Source organism: Macaca nemestrina, chromosome 5 (genome assembly GCF_043159975.1).
Source record: "Macaca nemestrina isolate mMacNem1 chromosome 5, mMacNem.hap1, whole genome shotgun sequence".
Classification (NCBI taxonomy): Eukaryota; Metazoa; Chordata; class Mammalia; order Primates; family Cercopithecidae; genus Macaca; species Macaca nemestrina.
The window spans coordinates 39,696,154-39,710,826 of record NC_092129.1 but is presented as its reverse complement, the minus strand read 5'-3'; the positions used below and the strand labels follow the sequence as shown (position 1 = coordinate 39,710,826).

The 14,673-nt window shown below is 36.3% G+C and overlaps 1 protein-coding gene across 6 annotated transcripts in view; it reads left to right on the top strand.

Moving 5' to 3' along the window:
• LOC105465656 (HBS1 like translational GTPase) overlaps positions 1–13,411 on the top strand; it is a 97,776-nt gene extending 84,365 nt beyond the window's left edge. For all 6 annotated transcript variants that reach the window (XM_011714210.2, XM_011714208.2, XM_011714209.3 and 3 more), the window contains 3 exons: positions 4,822–4,922; positions 7,713–7,857; positions 8,889–13,411. In XM_011714210.2, coding sequence (XP_011712512.1) covers positions 4,822–4,922; positions 7,713–7,857; positions 8,889–8,900 — 258 coding nt within the window. In that variant the 3' untranslated portion in view covers positions 8,901–13,411. The remainder of the gene's footprint in view (positions 1–4,821; positions 4,923–7,712; positions 7,858–8,888) is intronic.
• Positions 13,412–14,673: the final 1,262 nt, after the last annotated feature.

The following is a 14,673-nucleotide window of genomic DNA, read 5'->3' as shown; positions in this document are numbered from 1 at the left end:
GAGGGTTGTATGTTTCCTCTAGATTTTTCAGTTTGTGTGCACGGACGTGTTTATAATAGTCTCAAATGATCTTTTGTATTTCTGTGGTGTCGTTTATAATGTCTCCATTTTCATTTTGAATTGAGCTTATTTGAATCTTCTCTCTTCTTACTCTATATTTTTTTAAGTGGAAATAATAGAAGAATGGATTAGACTTTAAGTTAATTTATATTTGATTTTATTATTTTATATATATATAAAGCATGGAATTTACCACTTTTAAGTGTACAATCAGTGGCATTAAGTACCTCCACAATGTTGTGCAGTCATCACTATGATTCATTTTTTTTTTTTTTCTCTTGAGATGGAGTCTCTCGCGTCCAGGCTAGAGTACGGTGGCACAATCTTGGCTCACTGCAACCTCTGCCTTCTGGGCTCAAGCAGTTCTCCTGCCTCAGCCTCCCGTAACTGCCTCAGCCTCCCGAGTAGCTGGGACTGCAGGTGTGCGCCACCACGGCTGGCTAATTTTTTGTATTTTTAATGGAGACGGGGTTTCACCTTGTTGGCCAGGCTGATCCCGAACTCCTGACCTTAGGTGATCCACCAGCTTTGGCCTACCAAAGTGCTGGGATTACAGGCGTTGAGCCACTGCGCCCAGCCAGTCATCACTACTATTCATCTGCAGAACTTTTTCAACATCCCAAACTGAAAATCTGTACCCATTAAACAGTAACTTCCCATTATTTGCTCTTGGTATCCCCTGGTAACCATTCTTCTACTTACTTTCTCTGTGAATTTGCCTGTTCTAGGTTCCTTATGTAAGTGGAATCATACAATATTTGTCCTTTTGTGTCTGGCTTATTTCACTTAGCAAATTGTTTTCATGGTTTGTCCGTGTTGTAGTGTGTATCAGAATTTCATCCCTTTTTAAGCCTGAATAACATTCCATTGCATGTATATACCATCTTTTAAAAATCCATTTATCTGTTGATGCACATTTGGGTTATTTCCATCTTTTGGCTGTTATGAATAATGCTGCTGTGAAAACGGATGTACAAGTATCTATTGGGATTCATGCTTTCCTTTCTTTTGGGCATATGCCTAGGAGTGGAATTGCTGGATCATATGGTAATTCTATGTTTAACTTTTTGAGGAACTGCTAAACCATTTTCCACAGGGGCTCTACCATTTTACATTCCCACCAGCAGTGCATAAGGGTTCTTTTTTCTCTACTTCCTTGTCAACACATTAAATAACAAGTTTTCTAGGAGTGGGGTGTGGGAGAGGGATTTTTAAAAATATAATAGGCGAACTAATAGTTGTTAAGTGGTGTCTTATGGTGGTTTCAATTTGCATTTCTCTAATTAGATGCTGAACATCTTTTCATGTGCTTATTAGCCATTTGTATATCTTTGAGAAATGTCTTTTTAAATCCTTTGCACATTTTGAATTAGGTTGTGTTGTTATTAATAGAAATTCTTAATATCATCCCCTATTACATACATGATTTGCAGATATTTTCTCCTATTCTCTAGGCTGCCTTTTAATTCTCTTGATAGTGTCCTTTGCTGCACGAAAGTTTTTAATTTGGTTGAAGTACAGTTTATTTTTTCCTTTGTTGCCTATGTTTTTGGTGATTATCCAAGAAATCATTGCCAAATCCAATGTCATAAAGCTTTTGTGCTATGTTCTCTTCTAAGAGTTTTGTTGTTTTTGCTTTTATATTTAGGTCTTTGATCCATTCTCAGTTAATTTTTGTACATATGTAAGGTAGAACTTCATTGTTTTGCATATGGATATCCAATTTTCCCAGCACCATGAGTTGAAAAGACTGTTCTTTCCCTATTGAATGGTCCTGGTACCCTTGTTGAAAACCAATTGACTATGTATTTGTTAATATTTTTAAAATACAGGTTATCCAGATAATTAAGGAAAGTAATCTATTTGGCCACCTAACAGATTATGTAGCCCATTTGAGTTTATAAAACACTAGATAATTTGATTCTCATAACACTACATGCAGTCTAGAATCCCAGCCTTTACCGGAAACCCTTTAGGCCAATGGTTTTAGAACTCAGAAATGTTAGAACTTTAGAAAGGTAAATAATGCATAAAGTTACACAACAGAAGGGAACAACACTCTAAAATCAAAATATTAATGTTTCTGCACCAGAACTTATTAACACTAACTGAGATAAATTAAGATCTGTACATTGCCTCACTTCAAGTCTGGTTTTGCACTTAAATGGGCTTGTTACAGAGTTAGGAAAAAACTTCAGATTTTCAGTCTTTTGGGACTTGGGAATTGCAGGTAAGTGATTGTGGACCTGTATTAGTATGGTTCCCATTTGTAGTTAAGGAATTGAACCCTCCGAGAAGTTGTCCTATATGAATAATAAGTGATTAAGCCAGGACTCCTTATTCGTTACCTTTACTCTGAAATCCAGTGCTTTTTTTTCCTATTACACTATGCCGCACATTGCTTTGAATTATAGATTACTTTGATTATATATAATCTGAATTAAAATGTTGAGATAGTGTACAGTCACTTCTCTCTATTATTTTTGCATAATAATTTGTTTGAGCTACTATTTGCAAGATACTGAGGAGATAAAAAGACATATGAGACCTAACTTCATGCTGCCACCACCCATCCTTTGTTCACCCTGATTTTACCTGGAATGCACACATAGCTCACCAAGGGTAGAAAGAACTTAATTAGGTTTGTGTGCTTCTGTTCTTTCAAATTTGGCCATGGAGATTGGTTCCAGTTCCTTTGTCACACCTTGGCTAAGCGAAGTGAATCCTCCTTGTTTACATAAGTTGTTTGTTACAAAAGAAATGTTTCTTAGATACTTAGACTTATATTTATGTTATGTTGATACTGGTTAAGACCTGAATGCTTTGAATGCACAGAGGTGTTTCTCACCACTTTGCCATGCGTTGTGGCAAGTTTTTCACCCCCAGTAGTCAGTTTTTAATTCTTTTGGAATCTTTCTAGTTCTGACTCCTCAAGTGCCATTGAAAAATAAAACCACTTTTGTCTTTTTGGAGTAATGGAGGCTCAGCTGTGCCTTTTTGTTTTGTTTTGTTTTTTTAAATTGAATGAGTTGGTTTAGAAAGTTCCTAAAGTCTAGGATTGTGCATCTACAGCCCCTCTTGCATTTCTGTTTTCTGAATGTGCAAACTGTTTTGGCTAGGAAATTCCAGAGTAGAAGTGTCAGTGTTTCTACAAACAGCATTAAATGGTCCTTATAAACCAATGAAACTTTGATAGTTCTGATATGTCCTGGGAATTGGTCTTTCCAATACCTCCAAACTGTAGACATATTACACGCTTCATGCTTATTGCACACTTATTATTTGAGCGAGGATAGTCAATCAATGTTCTGGTTTGGATTAGGGTGTATCCAAACCTTAGCTTCATCTTCATGAAGCGAAAGGTTCCATTTGTATGATTTCTATAGGCCTCCTTGTAAACTCAAGTGGGAAGAGCTTTCAATTTGTAGTTTCAACTGACATAAGCCTAAAATTCAGCTCTACACGTAGCATCATGGCCACGTTAAATTGCTTAACCTTTTTGATTTTAATTTTCCTTGCATATAAAACATGGAAATAATAGCTAATATATAAGACCATCAGTTAACTGAATGCTTGCCATGTGCCAGGCACCACTTTAAAATAACATTATCTGATTTTCCTCATTTCAGTGATAAGGAACCAGAGGCTGGGGATTTTAGGGGTGGAAGATTGTTAAAGAAATTGTGCCAGGCCAGGCACAATGGGTTATGCCTGTAATCCCAGCACTTTGGGAGGCCAAGACAGGCAGATCACCTGAGGTCAGGAGTTCGAGACCAGCCTGGCCAACATGGTGAAACCCCGTCTGTACTATAGTACAAAAACTAGCTGGGTGTGGTGTCGTGCACCTGTAATCCCAGCTGCTCTAGGGGCTGAGGTAGGAGAATTGCCTGAACCTGGGAGGTAGAAGTTGCAGTGAGCTGAGATTGCACCACTGCACTCCTGCCTGGACAACAGAGCAAGACTCTGCTTCCAAAAAAAAAGAACTTGCCCCAAAGTTCACACAACTAGAGGTGATTTGAACCCAGGTCTGTCTGACTTCAGGGCCTACTCAGCTGCCGCATAAATTAAATAGAACTTATAAATCGTATCATACAATGCTTGTACCCAGTGTAGTTAAAAATGTTAGTGTCCTTCCTCTTTACCTCTGATTTATTATAATATTCTTATTCAACAATGAATAGATTAATTACTGTGAATATGGTATTATCCCCCTCTCTAATTTGTATGAGACAATTCATATTCGTTGAACATCTACCATGGCAGGCACTGTGTCTGATCCTATTTAATTTTCGTCATAACACTATAAAAGCCTACTTATTTTACACTTGAGGAAACTGAGGTACAGACAGATAGAAGAGAAAGAGTTGAGATTCAATCCCAGGTTCTTTCCCTACTACTTATAATAATAAAAATGACAAAAACATTTGTTCTAAATGACGAATTATCTTACTTAATCTTTACAACAACCCTAAGATGTTGTTACCCTCCATCTGTACAGAGGAAAAAGCTGACAGGTTATGCAGTGAGCTAAGTTGATACAGCAATTGGTGCAGTAGAAATTTGAAATGCCTCTCATGACTTTTTTCCCCTTAGTAAGTTAAGTAACCACCTGATTAGAGTGGTGGGACTTAGAGGAAGCAACTGGAGATCCTGAAAGACTCCAAGCAGTAGCACTGAATTGAAGATAATTAAGTGTAAGTGCCAAAAGAAAAGGACAGCGATACTATGCAGATTTTTATGTTATAATTTTTTTTGTTTTAGGTGCTGTTACACTACCAAACTGTCAGTGAACCCGCCGTTATTAAACGATTGATTAGTGTCTTAAACAAAAGCACAGGTGAAGTCACAAAGAAAAAGCCTAAGTGAGTGTTTTAATACAGAAATGATAAGCAATTTAAGCCAATTTTTTAATGATTAGCTCATTTGTGTAGTATTTCTCTTTGTGGTAAGTGAAACCCATTTTTACTTGTTCCAGAAATTATTTTTTTCAAGGACTAGATTAAAACAAACATAAAAACAAGCAAGTATTTAAGCTTTTGTTTAGATATGAATGCTAGATATAATTTCTGTTATGTGTGGTGGTGGAGGATGTGAATTATAAATAAACGTAAATATAAGCTTATATATGTATGTACATTTCAAGCCGTAGATACTGATGATGTGAAAATAAGGGCATTTCAAAAACCAGACCTACGTTTTAAAAAGTATGTCTAGACACTGGTTCCAAATTTCTACTGCGTGTTTAACTTTCTTGTCACCTCCTTAATAAGATCATTCCCTACGCTAAGCTAAGAAGAAAATAATCTACACACTCTGTAGTGCCTGCTCTTTTCCCATCTGGAAAGTTTTTTTTTGGTTTTGTTTTTGTTTTTTGCTCATAGTCCACGTGGAGCCTTACGTTGAGGTGATCAGCATCCTGTTGGGCCTGCTGATTAGCATTAATGTCCAGGCCTAGGTGTGACACTTTCCCTTTGGCTAGGACAAGATTGGGATTTTTTAAGTACTTCCTCAGAAACTAAGTATGTAAATAAAAACAAAATACAAAACTGGAGATGAATGTTACAAAATAGATTTCTTGGCCGGGCATGGTGGCTCATGCCTGTAATCCTAGCACTTTGGGAGGCAGAGGCAGGCGGATCACCTGAGGTCTGGAGTTTGAGACCAGCTTGGCCAACATGATGAAACCCTGTCTATACTAAAAATACAAAAATTAGTTGTGTGTGGTGGCTCACAACTATAATCCCAGCTACTCAGGAGTCTGAGGCAGGAGAATCCCTTGTACCCGGTGGGCGGAGGTTGCAGTGAGCGATGATCGCGCCAGTTCACTTCAGCCTGGGCAAAAGAGTGAAACTCCATCCCCCCCGGAAAAAAAAGAAAAAAAAGATTTCTTACCCTAATCCAAGTTAAGGCTAATTGCAATTTGGTTTGGCTGCTTTAGCTTTGGGGTTTCCCTTCCAACGTCTTTTCCAATAACATCCCAAGTCCCCTTTTTTCTGTCCTTGGTGTTCCTCATCTTTTACACCTGCAGAAGAGGCCAAATGTGGGTAGTGGGTTAATAGGCTGACTGCAAGTGGAAGAGGAAATCTTACATTGCTCTAAACCCTTGCCTGTTTCACTGTTAGGAGGAAGGGCTACTTTACCTCTCTTCTAAAGGTAGATCTTTATATTTAACCTGAGTCTTTAGCTTCTGGCATGAGTGTTTGCCATAATGTTCTGAGAAACACGATATAACTATATGACTAACATTTCTTGAGGACCACTATTTTTTAGGTTGTATTGTGAATGCTTTCACATGATGTATATTCTTAGCAGTCCTGTGAAGCATCTAGCAAGTGACACAAAGCTCAAGTGATAGAGGCAGGATTCTAACCTGGTCATTTGGTTTACATAGCTTACATTCTTTTGTTCAGGAGCCAGGTTGTTTGACCCAGACAATTGATACAGAATTTTCAGTCTGAAATTGGCTCATCGTATATAATCCTGAGTCTTCCCCTCCATGCTTCTGCTACAAAATCCTAGCTCAATGATGGTAGAGTTTAACATATATTCTCATGTTTGTGTTCCCTGTCACCTTATTTGTAGCTTTATGCTTTTATTTTGCACAGCTGTTTGGCTTTTCCCTTTCATTCCTGTTCAGGTACGTTGTAGGCTCTTGATTATGCAGTATGGAATTTAATGTTTTAGAAACTAAATTAGGAACAAGCCATGTATGTATTAGATGCTCTCCTTCCTAAGGAATGAACTTAAGCCTGAAATTGTCCGAAACTGATATTTGGAATTTTTGGTGTATTTTTTTAGAACCTTCTTTTAGTCTGTCTGCCCTTGAACTAATCTTTCAAAAGGAGAGTTTATGATTTCTGTCCACTATACTTCTAGAGTACATCAAAATTAAATTAGAAAACAATTCCAAAATGTCCCTTTTTAGGTTCTGCCTCTCTCACTAAGTCTGAGCAGGACCTACCCTAGAGATTTTTTGTTTACTTATTTTTATGAAACCATTTACAGTCTGATCCATGCCCAGTCTTCCTTCATATTTTACAAGTATCATATTGTGGAAAAGCTACTTATGTGATTTTTGTCCTGAACTCTGCTAAGGAACTATTATTCCTGTGTGGGGAAACAGAGATTGCTTGCTTGATTGAGGGTAATCTTAGCAACAGCAGATTGATTGTCCTCTTTACAGATAACTTCCTAATACATATTCTCCAAATTACAGTTTTACTAGGAAAGACATAGGGCATTATATTCCGCTTTGCAAATACTTTTTTCATAGAAATAAGCCTTAGTATAATTTTCTTTATTAGATAATTGAACTCACTTTCTTGAGGGAATGAAAGAAAAAGCATTTCTTTCATGAGGAGGGGCCCTAAGCATTTTAGGCTATGGTGGTCCTGTAAGGGATAGAGTTATATTTGGAAGACTGGTAAAAATGAACTACCTAATGTTTCTTAAATCTAGAATTACTCCTCATTTCTTTCAACTAAAGCAGAAAGTCCAAAGACATATATTTTTATTTAAAAAATATTTTTCTTGGTTTTGAAAGACGCAGTTGATATGTTGGTTAAATGTGAAATATTTGTTTTTCAGGTTGTCATTATTACGTTTATTCACGTCTATCATATATTCATTTGTTCTTTTTTTTGTCTGAATAGGTTTTTGACTAAAGGCCAGAATGCATTGGTAGAGCTGCAGACACAAAGACCAATAGCTCTTGAGCTGTATAAAGACTTTAAAGAGCTGGGGAGGTTCATGCTACGTTACGGTGGTTCTACAATAGCTGCTGGTGTTGTCACTGAGGTATTTTAAAGTGACTCATTATATATCCATAGTTATGATGCCTTTTCTTTTTTACCTTTTAGGAATGAAAAGAAAGCATTGAGGGAATGAAAGAAGAAGCATTGATGAGGAGAGGCCTTACGCATTTTAGGTTGTAGTGGTCCTTTAAGGGATAGAGTTATATTTGGAAGATTGGTAAAATCTTCAATGAGATTTTATGGCTTAAAGGAAACACAGCTATGCTATTAGAATAAGAAATTAGAATTTATATTAAATTCTAATTGCTGGAGAAAATAGCCAGAAATGAACCAGAAAATTTCAGTGATTTAATTTCTTCTACATTATCATAATTAATATGAATCTTATGAATTTTAAAGGGTACTTCATTACTCCACATGATTGTTTTCTGCCTAAAACTAGTTCATTTAATTGGATATAACATACTCTTTAAATCGCATCCGAAGTGAGTTACACATATCATGAAAGGTCTTTCTTTTAAGTTGCTAAAGCACCAAGAAACTCTATATACATCATTTAAGTAAAATGCATATGGAAGGCGGTGTGGGGTGGAGGTGAAGAAAACAGCTTTCAGAGTTACACTACCCGTTTGTGTTCTTGCTCCACCAACTTTTAGCAGCATAAATGCATTTCTTCTTCAATTTACCTCCTTCAGTATAAAAATAGGATAATAGAATCTACCTCCTAGAGTTGTTGCGAAATGAAATGATAACGTGCAAAGAACTCGGCACAGCAGTCGGCACATATGAAGCATCCAATATGGTAGCTGATGTCATCAACATCACATTTAATCTATCAAGGCATTCTTTCTAAAAGAGCATTCTAAAAATCAGATAGAGTTGTTTGTGGAGAATAATGGAGAGAGTATAGTAAATTGCAGAAATAGCATGACTAGGAAAGGAAGAAAGTTGCAGAACAAATAAAAAGATTTTCTCTTGATATAATAATTCTTTCACTGTAATTTTCCCGTTGTTGTTCTTATAATGTGATTGATTAAATGATAGCAAATGTCTTTTTTTTTTTTGCTTTAACAGATAAAAGAATGATGGGTCAGAATTTCTGCCGTGTTTCCGGATACAGTGAAATAGCTAACCTCTGTTTCAAAGAATCCAGTCATTAAGTCAAAGGAACAATGTGCAATTGATATTTTTTTAGATGAGAGGAAAAATTAAAGCTAAAATTAGCTGCAAAGAAGTATTAATAATCACCTCTGCAAAAATTATAAGTTGCCAACTGACAAAGAAAGGCTAATGTTAAAAACAACTTTCCCTTTGAAATGTTAGTAAATGGATTTACTTCGCTGAGATTTATGGCAAGTGTCAAAAATAGTATCCGAAGATACTGAATCATCATGAAATGAACTCTACTTCTGGCCAAAGCACAATGTATTTGCAGTTTTCTCTTTTGATTCAATTATACTGCACATGTTTTAAGGAAAAGTAACTTAACTGGGTTTTTCAGGCAGTTGATATTTGACCTAAGCTTTTTTTTTTTTTCCGGTTAACGCTAAGAAAAGATTTGGGAAAGGTTATAATAAAGGTATTTTGTGGTGACCATAAGAATGTCCCTCTCCAAACAAGTAAACTTGTGAAAGTTTAATTTGGAATTAGTGGAAGCTGTTCCTTTGAAAGTCAAGATATTATTTAAGTTGTAAAGCCAGCTAATAAAATGCCTTAGTTTGAGCATAATACAAACTGTGTTTTGTTCTTCAGACATTTATGAGATTCTCTAGACATTTATGAGATTCTCTGCCACTAACATTAAATATGATTTAGGGGTTTTGTGGGATCTTTTCCACCTAAGAGTTTCCTAGTTCTGTCACATGAATTATTTTTTATCCTAATGGCAGATCCAATTTCATCTCATCCATTTTTTTAACCATAACTTGCTTTTCCTATTCTCACTTTTAGAATTACACCTATGATGGCCCTGTCTTTATCTTGCTTGCCTTATAAATTATAAGTCCCCTGTGAGTAAGTAAGAGTCATATTTTTCTTTAAGGTTTCAACAACAAACCCCAAAGTTTACTTATTTAAAAACAGGTATTCGTTGAGGTGCCTCCTGGGTGCAAGGAGCTTTAGAGTAGATTTTGACCTCAGCTGGACCTGGAACTCTGATCTAATAGACTATTTATGATAAGCCTTTTTTTTTTTTTTTTTTTTTTAATTAGAAAGCAGTGTGATTTGTATATTGATGGCTTAACATATACAACAGCATTTCTTTTCCCCGCCCCTTTTCATGAACCTGACATTTTGAACATAAGCAATAACATCCATATGGTAAAGTAGGCAGATTATACATGTGCTGCTTATTGGATGATTACCAAGTGAACACACTTGGTATATTTCTTTACCAAAATACATGTGTAGTTGTCACTTCAGAGTAAATTCACTGAGTTAAGAAACTTTTATTTGTATATTAATATTAATCAGGAATTTAACAGATACATGTGACAGAAATCTAACTTCAAGTGACTTAAGCAGCAAAGAAAAATTTTTGAATGACATAACTGAGAAAATTAGAGGTAGCTCTAGCTTTGGTTCAGTTTAAATCGAGCAGCTCACCCAGTGTTAGCAAGGACTCATCTCCACTCTGCCTTCCTTAGTGCTGGTTTTGCCCTCAAACTCTATACAGAACTCTTAGCCCGGCACGGTGGCTCACACCTGTAATCAAAACACTTTGGGAGGCTGGGTCGGGAGGATAGCTTGAGCCCAGGAGTTTGAGACCAGCTGAGGCGATATAGTGAGACCTTGTCTCTACAGAAAAAATTTAAAAACAGATCAGCTGGGTGTGGTGCCACATGCCTGTAGTCCCAGCTACTCAGCAGGCTGGGGTGGGAAGATCACTTGAGCCCATGAGGTCAAACCTGCAGTGAGCCATGATCGCATCACTGCAGTCCAGCCTGGGCAGCAGAGCAAGACCTTGTCTTCAGCAAATAAAAAACCTCTCCTGTAATGCCAGGTTCTTGACAGGATGTGAAAATTCCACACTTACATCCTCAGATCTTCCATCCAGGGCAAGGACAGACTAAAAAGAGCATATATTTTCCAGAAATCCTAGAAACATCTCATCATTGACTCTGATTGAATTTTATTTATTAATACTTCCCTAGGATATCCTGTGTTTGAGTGTGAAGTAAGTATCACACAAAGCATATAGCTAACAGTTGTGGGAGGACTGGAAATTCAGGGTGCTGTTAGGAAGGGGAAATGGATTGGGGTTTAAGGTAGGGGGAGTAAAAACAAGAAACCATCCACTCTGTATATTATATAAGACCATGATGGAATTAAGAATTTTAGTTTACAATTTAGCATAAACAAATAGTAGTAGTAGAAATTAATGCATTTATTCATTCCTTCTCCAATAGTGTTTAAGTACAATCTTTTTTTTTTTTTTGCATTTTATTGATTGATTGTGGTTGAAGGGAGTGGTGATATTATTTCGAGGATTCACTGTGTGAGAACACTGTCGGTAGTAGAAGACTTGAGTTAATTAAGTGACAGAGAGGTAGAGCAGGCACGCCCAAACTTGTTTATGCTCTGATTTCCTCACCCTGTTACTTTCATCCATAATGTATAGTACATTCATTTTGTGTCATTTTGCTTCAGGTATTTCTTGTCCTGACTCTTCTTTTTTATGATTTTACTGTTTCTTCACACTAATGGCTTTGTCCTCTGACTTTGACTCTTTGTGAGATTCTACTGAGCAGTTAACCTCTAGGATAATGTGGCTTGAACACATTACAAAACCGTTTTTTGACTTGTTAGTAGTATTCACACATTCATGACATTTGAGCCTCTCTACTGTGAGAAATGTTTTAGAGACCAGTTTCTAGGCATAGCTGTTTTTCTCCTGTGGGTATGGAAATCAATACTTTTAACCGTTGTTAAAATGCAATCATAGTGACTTCAGAAAATTTGGAAAATACAGAGAAGAGTAAAATTAACCCACAGTTCTATCACCTAAAGGTAGCTGCTGCCAATGTTTTCATGTATTTCTTTTGTGTCTCTCCAATGCATTTTTTTACATAGTTGTGAGCGTTAGCCAAGTTATTTTCATTTTATGTAATCAATAGAATTATTAGAGGTATTTTTTATTGATATAAAAATAACAATTACAGATCCTGATGTGCAGAAATTAGTCAAAATTATACAGTTTCCAAAAAATCAAGACAAGTAGGCCCAGTACAAACTACTTAATCGTCTTCTAATTTCCCTCTAAAATATTTATAGAAATGCATAAGAGAGGCCGGGCGCGGTGGCTCAAGCCTGTAATCCCAGCACTTTGGGAGGCTGAGACGGGTGGATCACGAGGTCAGGAGATCGAGACCATCCTGGCTAACACGGTGAAACCCCGTCTCTACTAAAAAAATACAAAAAACTAGCCGGGCGAGGTGGCGGGCGCCTGTAGTCCCAGCTACTCGGGAGGCTGAGGCAGGAGAATGGCGTGAACCCGGGAGGCGGAGCTTGCAGTGAGCTGAGATCTGGCCACTGCACTCCAGCCTGGGCGACAGAGCGAGACTCTGTCTCAAAAAAAAAAAAAAAAAAAAAAAAAATGCGTAAGAGAAAAACATTCATCCTTTCCTCATCTAATTATGAGCCTGCCATATTCCAGGCACAAGAGAAAGCTGTCCGGCTTGAGTCTTAATAGGGCTGATAGTCCAACCAGGGGACAGGGTATCAGAGAGAGATAATTCAAAACTTTACGATTGGGGAGTAGGTGATGGTAGAAAATTCTGCAGCAAACATCTGTTGATGCTCATCATTTGTTGATGTCATCAAAGATCACCAGGGCATAATTGTAATCAAAATTAGTTTTTATTGATGCTTGCTGCAGCAAGAGAGACTGCACACCACTGGGGTCTATAGGTGCTTCTCAGTGGGAAGGTGTAAGGAGGGGCTTGCTAAGAATTTGAGCACATGTAGCTAATTTTAAGGAGGGCTGAAGCAAGCACGGGTTTCTTCTGGATTGAGTGAGTGCTGTCAGAAAGTGGGAGTGATTTTGCAATTGAGTATCTTAATTTTTGTGTTGTGGATGGGAGGAAAGGAAAGAAGCAACAGTCATCCATGTTAGCCACAAGAAGAGGTTGGCTATTTATGGTTTGCATAGTGACTTTGTTTTTGTCTGTGCTCAGGCATGATTACAGTATCTCATTTTATCCGGATTACGGTGACCTCATCTGATGTTAGAGATTTGAGAATTGTTAAATGTTCAGCAGGAGAACACCACCACATAGTGTGAATGCTAGGTCAGAAGCTGCTTTTTCACACCAAAACCATTTAAGTATGTACAAGTAAGTTAATAGTGTAAATGTAGATGTAAAATACAATGCAAAACAAAATAATGAAGTAAGTGAATTAAATTATTGTGCCAAATATGGGGATATGAAATAGGGAAAGAAAAGCATTAAATTACTTATAGTCCATAAAGGGACTACATTATTTTGTTATTCTGATAATCCCATAAAACAAAGTTTTAAGAATGTTTACAGTAACCATGAGTGGAATTAGTGAAACTATTCATATCAATGAAAAAAAAAAAAAAAAAAACAAAGAAACTAAGTCTGTACAGCAAAAGATGGAAAGGAAACAAGAAAATTAAATGAAGACAAAGGTTGTGATCATTACAATAAATGAAAATAGGTTTTTATCTTTAAAATGTAGACTCAAACTGCAAAGCTAATGATATGCCATCTACAAAATATTCCTATTTTGTAAATAACACTATAGATTTAAAGAAGAAAGGGCACAGATGTACTGGGGAGACAAAAATAACTGTGATCTGTTGGATGTCTACCATGTGCCAAGCAATTTTCATATACTCACTAATATGACATATCTATAATTATATGAGGTAGGTATTATTAACCTCAGTTGACAGATAAGAAGACTAAAGCCCAGAGGGATTACTAAAAACTAGTAAATAAATTATGGAAACATGATTTGAATTTAGATTTAAGTCTGACTGAGGCATGTTCAAAGACACTACACTGCCTCTCCAGAAATCAGGAGTAGCAATATTAACACTGGACTAAGAATTTAAAGCAAGTAAAAAGAAAATTAAGGTAAGAGAATTTCATATTAATAACAAGTATAATGCACAAACTGTACCAAATGACATAAAAATGCATAATGAAATTTAGACATTAAAAATTAAAGGACATAATTACAATTATTGAGGAATTCTCATAGCTCTGCCTTATAGATAATGTAAACAAACAAGGTCATAGAGGACTTAAACAGCAAAGCAGAAAAAATGAACATATGTAAAAAGAGAATGTACTGTTACAAGTTTCCTTCAAGAATTGGATAATGAGCAGTGATAACACTGCTCTTGAAGAGTTACGTTATAAAGTGAACTCAGTGGATCAGACTATAGATATGGGAGTTGTCTTTTAGGTTTGGAATCATTTAAATGGACTACAGATATTGGAATTACTGGTTACAGAATATAAAATAGCTGGCTAAAATATTTAAATATTTAATATTTCCTTATAAGAGGTGAGTAAATAAGAGACTATAAAATGACCATATGTGTTTTAAAATCAAACATAATGTTTAAGTGTGAAATATATAATTGAAACTAAAAACTATTTGAATTAAACAGATTAGATACAGCCAAAGAAAGAATTAGTAGCTGGAAGCATAGATCAGAGAATTTACCCACAATAAGATAAAGACGAATAAGTTCATGTGGAATGGAGACTAGAATGAGAAGGTATATATTATATAAAATTAAAGTTTTAGAAAGTGGGAATACAGAGAATGGATGTACAATATCAAAAAATAGAGCTGTAAAATTTTCCAGAATTGATGGAAG